The sequence below is a fragment of the Penaeus chinensis genome, chromosome 5, assembly GCF_019202785.1.
Source record: "Penaeus chinensis breed Huanghai No. 1 chromosome 5, ASM1920278v2, whole genome shotgun sequence".
Lineage (NCBI taxonomy): Eukaryota > Metazoa > Arthropoda > Malacostraca > Decapoda > Penaeidae > Penaeus > Penaeus chinensis.
Genome location: NC_061823.1, coordinates 39,189,823 through 39,197,322, shown reverse-complemented (window position 1 = coordinate 39,197,322; position 7,500 = coordinate 39,189,823). Strand labels below are relative to the sequence as shown.

General features: G+C 39.9%; 1 protein-coding gene across 8 annotated transcripts in view; it reads left to right on the top strand.

Annotated features, from left to right (window-relative positions):
• Window positions 1-7,500, top strand: part of LOC125025624 (histone-lysine N-methyltransferase 2C-like) — a 73,133-nt gene that overhangs the window by 30,432 nt on the left and 35,201 nt on the right. For 6 of the 8 annotated variants that reach the window (XM_047613674.1, XM_047613676.1, XM_047613675.1 and 3 more), the window contains 11 exons: window positions 1-76; window positions 1,352-1,533; window positions 3,014-3,229; window positions 3,682-3,856; window positions 4,128-4,228; window positions 4,365-4,524; window positions 5,106-5,214; window positions 5,418-5,581; window positions 5,786-5,923; window positions 6,289-6,462; window positions 6,576-7,500. The exon at window positions 1-76 is cut by the window's left edge and continues 140 nt beyond it; the exon at window positions 6,576-7,500 is cut by the window's right edge and continues 228 nt beyond it. In XM_047613674.1, coding sequence (XP_047469630.1) covers window positions 1-76; window positions 1,352-1,533; window positions 3,014-3,229; window positions 3,682-3,856; window positions 4,128-4,228; window positions 4,365-4,524; window positions 5,106-5,214; window positions 5,418-5,581; window positions 5,786-5,923; window positions 6,289-6,462; window positions 6,576-7,500 — 2,420 coding nt within the window. The remainder of the gene's footprint in view (window positions 77-1,351; window positions 1,534-3,013; window positions 3,230-3,681; window positions 3,857-4,127; window positions 4,229-4,364; window positions 4,525-5,105; window positions 5,215-5,417; window positions 5,582-5,785; window positions 5,924-6,288; window positions 6,463-6,575) is intronic. The other 2 variants (XM_047613677.1, XM_047613670.1) reach the window with 1 other exon arrangement.

The following is a 7,500-nucleotide window of genomic DNA, read 5'->3' as shown; positions in this document are numbered from 1 at the left end:
ACTCATTAGCTGTGCTCAGTGTGGCCAGTGTTACCACCCATTCTGTGCCAATGTTAAGGTACGGCTCAGCGTCAAGGTATGAGGCATTGAGTTTAAGGTGATATAGAGGGGGATTTCATTAGATACTGGTTGATATACATCATGGTTCATGCAAATGGTCATCCAGGGACAACTCAGACACAGCTCATGGTTTGGCATCAGAACTGTAGGTTGTTGAGTTGGTGTTAGAAACAAGACAAGACATCATCGCTGGCCTGCATCTAGTTCTTTCGAAAGTAGATTACCGCCACTAGTCCTACAGAAAAGGAGAAGCTAATAGAAATCTAGAAACCAGGATCAGGTAATGCCATCTGCTCTATATCAAGAGAACAGTACGAAGGATTTGTCGCATGACTGCAGTTAGAAGGGGGTTGAATGATGTGATGACTGCCTTTGTGCAAGATGGTTCCGCAAAAACAAGAGAAAAATTTGCAAAATGTTCTGAATGATATAACTGAGACTTATCCAGAGGCCGGAATGTGGCCACTAAACTTGCCAAAGAAAGACACTTTCAGAGTGTAAAATTTTACCTACACTTTCTTAGAATATACAAGTATGAATGACCAAGTGGAAATAAAAGAAGTTGATGAAGATAGAAGACAGAACTGGTGTAAATGAAGAAAAATGAGATAAGAAGAAAATGGTGTTGATAAATGAGAATGCGCAGAAAAATGATCAAAGATGCGAGATTTTTTCTGATAGATAAAGCAGATGACATTTCACCAGATCAGTCATCTTTGATTTTAAATGTTATGATTATTTTTTCTGTTCCTCCTTTTTTTGGTGAAGGATCCTTTTGATTAAAGAGGAGAGTAATGGGGGAGGTGAGTGTCTGATGCAGTATCAGATCCTTTTCCTAAGGTGTGAGTATTTTGCTTAGTTCTTAAGATTAGACCATGAGGATGGGTTTCCCTTATTCTCTTGCCTCTTGTGCATGCATTTTAGAAGTGACAAATGGATTTTGGGCTGGTTCGATTCACTGGAGATTAACTCGAGAGTGATCTTTACACATCCAGAAAATTCATTAAAAACTTGCAGTAGAACGGTTTTTGCTGGTTTTTTCTTCCTTTCATTTTTTTTTTTTTTTCTTCTTCTTTCTTTTTCTTCTTACTGGTTTGACACTATTCATCCATTCATTCCATTTATTCATTCACTCATAGGACTGAAATATCTGTTGTTTTTTTGTTCTATACCTCAATATATAAATTTTTATTTTTATATATTTTGCTTTTTTGTTTTTCAATTATTATTACCACGGACTTAGATAAACGGCTGTGCGCTCATATACAAATTTTCTGTAACTTGTTTGCAGGTGAACAAAGTGGTTCTAGAGAAAGGATGGAGGTGCCTGGACTGCACAGTGTGTGAGGGGTGTGGTGAGCGCAATGATGAGAGCCGCCTCGTCCTGTGTGAGGACTGTGACATCTCCTACCACATATACTGCATGACTCCACCTCTAGACAGTGTACCCTCTGGGGTGTGGAGGTGTAAATGGTATGTAGGCCTATGCAGCTAACATTCTCAGTGTCTGTTATGGAGAGGTGTAGATAATGGCTGGGTGTCTCCCATGTTGGATGTGGAATTTTTACAATTGAAGTAGAAAGTTATGTGTTTAACCCCCTGCCGACGGGTATCAGAAGTCTCTTGAGTATCATAAACTCTGGTGATTTCTGGCAACGTCCAGACACTGCGTGTGGGAGTCCGCTACATGTAGTGGAACTTCCTGCTCCATGTGCTCTGGCACGTCACTGTGCATACAGCCGTACCCTGCAGACCAAGTGGTATGTTATGACGCTTGTACACGTGACCCGTCAGGAAACAGGTTAAGCAGGAAAATGTGTAGATATATATGTGGTATGTTCAGGGAACACTTGATTCTAAATGTGAAATTAACATAAAAATGGACAAGTTTACTACTCAAAGTATAGAAATTGGAATATTGAAAAACTTTAATTTTTTCTAATAATTGTCACTTGGAGTGTTGGACAGTTTCTAAGAAAATTATAATTCTTATATATGCATTAAAAAGGTGTGAGGTCTAGATCCAAATGAACCCATTGGATCTGCGTGACAGGAGAAAATTGGTAGATGGGCAGGGGATGGGTACATCTTGTCATAAAAGCCAAGAGGAGTGGGTGACCAGAACGTCTCTCCCTGGGAAATTGTTGCCTCATAATGAGTGCATGAAGTACTTTGAGAGACTTGACTCAGTAGTCCTTCAGACAGGGATTTACTTGTGAGCTCCTGCAGATTTCCACCACTCCTTGAGGGTGGAGTGTTCCATCTGTGACCCATGCCTGGGTGAGGGCCATCTTCAGGGAGGACACTATGTTCATATGCTGGAGTCTATTCCTGCCTACTATTAGTGGTACAGGATGCATTACAGGAAATTAAATTATAAGGAATACATATAGATAATAACGCTATTACTTATTGTTACTATTATTGCAGAGAGTGTAAACTATCTGGAGAGTTAATATGGAGTTTGTTTAATAAAAAGAGTCTATTACTATCTAAAGGATTAAAGGATAGCTGGATGAATGAAATTCCTTATACAGAAATTTTGTAAATAATCCCAAGTTAAAGCAAGATGGATAGAAGAAAAATCGTGTTTGCTGGGCACATATTAGTGGGCTGTGCTTGGGTAACTTTACAGTGTGGTTCCAAAAGGCTTGATTGAAGGCTTGTAAGATTAGGGTAAACAAAAATAAACTAGAAATTATGGAGATGATAAATCTCTGAACTTGGGGTGAAAATGTTAACTTTTGGCTCACTGGGGATGACAATAAGGTAGAGGAAGGGCATAGTATTTTGTAGAATGTTTAACAAAGACAGATTAGCAGTCAGCAGGTCTAACAGTTTTGATAGGTTTATAATGATATAGTTTGTTCCAAATGAAGAGCTTAAATTAGAAAGACAAACAGAAACACAAACAGTAAGTACATATAATGTTCACATGATTTTTGTATTTTAGGTGTGCTGTATGTCAATACTGTGGTGCCTCAGATCCTGGTCCCAGTGCCACCTGGCAGCAAAACTACAGTGTCTGTGGCCCTTGCAATTCCATGACTCAGTGCCCTGTGTGTGATGAACCTTATGCAGATGGTGAGCTCGTCATACAGTGTTCCAACTGTGAGCGTTGGCTGCATGCCTCTGATGACATGATACACACAGAAGAGGAGGCAGAGAGGTAAGGCTTTTGTGTGTGCCCTTTAGTACATGTTAAGGTCTTTATGTTTAGGGTAATTTATAGTAAATTAAGTCTTGACTTTTGTATGGATGTTGTTTAGAGATGTGAGGTGTGTTGTTTCTACTTATGTCATGGATGAACTGGGACATGTTGGAGTGATATAGTCTGGTTAATGGAAATTTGAAGATCAAAATATTGGCATTTTATTCTCTTTTGTCTGGAAGAAGTATTATTAGTATTATTAATGTTGTAATTGATGAATTGCTCATATCAAGGATGGTGTTGTGGATTAAAATGCTTTCTGAGAAGCATAGATTATGAATAGAAGTGGATTGCAGATACTCTAGATCACTGTTTATTTGAAGAGCTACACAAGGAATAGGTAGAAAGCATATTTATTTCTCTTACTTCAAAGATATATGATTTAACACCAGAATATTTTATCTCATCAGATGTGCTGAGAAAGGATATTTGTGCCTAATGTGTCGACCCCAGGATGCGCTTCCTCCACACCTCCTTCCTCACACCCCGCCCCTGCGCACACGCCCCGCACACAATGCAGTCACTCCCACCACAACACTGCCAAGCCCTGTGCGTCCTCCAAGTCCAATTGACATCATGCCAAAGGTGAGTGTGAGTGCATGCTGTTACGGAGAGTTTTCTGTGGCAAGAACATGTGTGCTTTGTATTATATACTATATTTAAGGAGTGCCATTTGAAGAATATTTCACAGTAGATTTCTTGAAGTCAGTTACTGTTCCTGTTCCTTGACTGTAAGTTATCATTAGGATTATGTTTAGTTCCATGAAACTATCTTGTTGATTCTGTCATTCAGTCAAGTGAATGATAAATGGTGCTTTGACATTAGATTGTCAAGTTGATTATAATACTCCAACAGGTAACATCCAAAACACAGTTCTGGGTGGATGGTATATGCTTGTCCGAGTGTGGAATGTTCCAGATAAAGACAATGACATTGGAGCCACAAAAGAAACCAAGGTAAGAGGGAAAGAAATAGGTGAAAAAGTGAAATTTATATGTTAACTATAATGCATCTTATTACAACCATATTCAGTCTTACTGCTGTGGACATATGTTTTGTAATATCACCTTTCCTATCTCTCTCAACCATTAGGAACCCCAAGACTGTCCGAACCAGTCGAGGACCTTCCATTGATAGCAGTGGCAGCCGTGACATTGATGACGATGAGGAGGAGGACGAGGAGAAATTGGAGAGTGAAGAGCCCAAGCACTGGGTGTATGGCATGAAGGAAGGAACCATTCTGAAGGCCAAGGCATGTTTTTTCTTGTTTTCTTTGTTTTATAACCAATGTTGTCCTTTTTTTTTTTTTTTTTTTTTTTTTTTAAGAAAGTCAAAAGGGGAAAGAGGGAAAAAATTGTATATTACTGAAAGAAGAGTGGATGATGCATTGATATGATTTGCAGTTATTACTCTATGACTAGCAAGAGGATGTTCCTGTATATTCTTGTTCTTTCCTGTTTGCATAAGTGATTGTAAATTATGGGGAAGTGATTTTTTTCTTTCTGTCTTTCTTTTTTTAAGATAGAGAATGAGAACATGATGTGTAAGATCTTTATTGAGGTCAGGTTCTTTATGTAGTGATTAATTCTGATTTTCTTAGGAATTCCACCTTTAGGAAGTTTTTTCTTTAGTGTATACACACATTTTTAGTATTATATGAAAAGGTAAAGGTAATTTTCATTTTCAGGTTTAGATTTGGTTTAGATTTGTGCGAAGGGATGCCTTTAATCATTTTATCTGATTATGAAAAGAAACTTCCCACAATAAGTTCCTTTTCCTCTTTTTTGTACATGTTACTATATGGTTGTGTTGATTTAATGGTTTACTTTGCAGGAGGATGGTACACCTCCTGACTTACCAGATGGCTTTTATACCTTGCCGGGTCCTGAGCCTGGAACATACACTTTGAGAAAGCGCAGATATCGCAACATCAAAACTCTAGGTATGGAGATGAGATTTTTCATATATTCCTCATGTTTGGAAGAAAATTCATCAATGGATTCTGTTTCTATGTAGCAGTGGTAGCTGATATGTTCATATTTGATTATTGTGCATTGACTGTGTCTTGTCTTATTTTTCATAAATTTTTAATTTATCATTATTATATGTAATTGATGGTACATCTCACCTTCTCTGCTTTTAAAGGTATTGGTGGTTTCCAAGTCCGCGCGCGAGGAAAGAAGGACGACGAAAAAGCACGGGAGGAAGCCAACCTTGACCCTCAGGTTCTGGAGCTTAGGAGGAAGAGAAGTAACTGGCGAACCAAAAAGAAGATCAAATTACTTGAAAAATTTCCATCTTACATACAGGTTAGTGAGGCATCTCTTTAGAACGTCAATGTACCATGCAGTGTGTTTGTGTGAGAGGTAAAAAGGAATTTTATCAACTGGCTTAAAATTTGTGTGGAACTCTTTCTATAACCTGAATGAAATCTGTTTAGACAGGACGAGATCATTCATTCTTGGATATTCCTTGATTGCTAATGTGTTCATTCTTGGAATTGGGTTTTATAGGAAGCATTCTTTGGCCGGAATCTGATGGATACTAGCAATCTGGAGGAGGAGATGAAGCAAATGGGTGACCTGGATGAGGAATTCACTGAAGATGCCTTTGATCTGCAGAAGACAAAGTCGGCAATCAATCTTTCAAAGGTATGCAAAAGTCAAAAAAAAAAAAAAAAAAAAAAAGATACAAACACAAACACAGTAAAGTGTGCACAAAGATGAAAGGAAAACATCCACAGTAAGAAATGAAATGGTCTTACGTTTTGAACTCTTCCCGAGTTCCTCTTCAGATGAATGAAGAGGAACTCGTTACTCGAAACGTTACGATTCAATATCATTTCTTACTGTGGCTGTTTTCCTTTCAAAAGAAAAAATGTTCTCGTCTTTTGATGTACTTATTTAGATTGTACATTCTTTTGATGATTGGAAGGATAGGATGTTTTTTGAGATATTATCTGATTTTTGTTATTATTATTATTATTAATTTTTTTTTTGTATCGTTTTCAAAACAGGATGAAGTCCAGCTTGTCCAGGCTGCCCAGAACAAGCAGCAGCTGGGCCATGAACGGCGCATAGACAGTGCAACACAACAGACAAAGTTGCTGTCCCCTCACCGCACTAAGGTAGAGGATCAGACAGACTCCAAAACGAAGGAAAAGAAGGATGATGATAAGAAGGAATGCAAGGTGAGAATTTGTTTAAGAGGATGTTTAATATTCTTTGTTTCTTTTTTTATGAAAAAAAAAAAAATTGCTTAGCCTTAGTTTCTTCACTTGTATTAACATTTTGTTTTCCTTAGGATGAGGAGATGGCAGAAGAAGATGAAAATAATGAAGCCATAGATGCTATATTTGCCCAGGGAGGTGATTTAACGGACATCTTGATGGGTGACATAATGAGCGCAGCAATAAAAGATGATGATACAAATCTAACAGGCGATGAAGACCTCTCTCAAGATAATATAGACGTGCCTGGAGTGGGTGGCCCTGAAACAAAGTTGACTGACATTCTGGGCCCAGGTTTTAATCTGGATGATGTGGCTGACATCATGAAGAACTTACCAGAAGACAGCACTGAGGATAGCCAGGATTCCACTGTATCCACTGCAGCACCCTCGGCAAACACCAAAGATAGCTTGGACAGTGCCAGTGCCACAGGAACTCGTTCTGAAGGAAACACCACAGGTACTGGGCCAGCTGTCTCCTCAGCTGTCTCCTCAGCTGGAGCAACAACTGGTTCTGTGCCAGTCAAGAAGGAGACTCCACTTGCCCCACCAGCAGTTCCTCCAGCCGTTCCTCCAACAGTTGCTCCAGCAGTACCTCCTGTAGTACCTCCTGTAGTACCTCCTGTAGTACCTCCTGTAGTACCTCCCGTAGTACCTCCCGTAGTACCTCCTGTAGTACCTCCAACAACACTGCCTGCTGCTTCGACCCTCCGCCCCAATCAACCCCCTGTTGCTCCACTTGGATCAGTCCCAACAGTTCCCCAGCACGCAGTAGGTCCCCCTGTTCAGCAAATGTCAGCCCCGGCAGTTCCCATGTCAAGTGCAGTCCAAGGAGCCAGTGCCATTCCATCCATGAAGAACCCTACTGCATTACCAAGTCCAGTAGGCCTCCAGAGCGCTGTTCCACACCAAAGCCCCGTGTCCCATCAGAGTCCTGCACACCCCAGCCCCATTGCGGTCGGCCCACCCCCCATTCCCCAGACGCTGCCTAGCCCCTTGC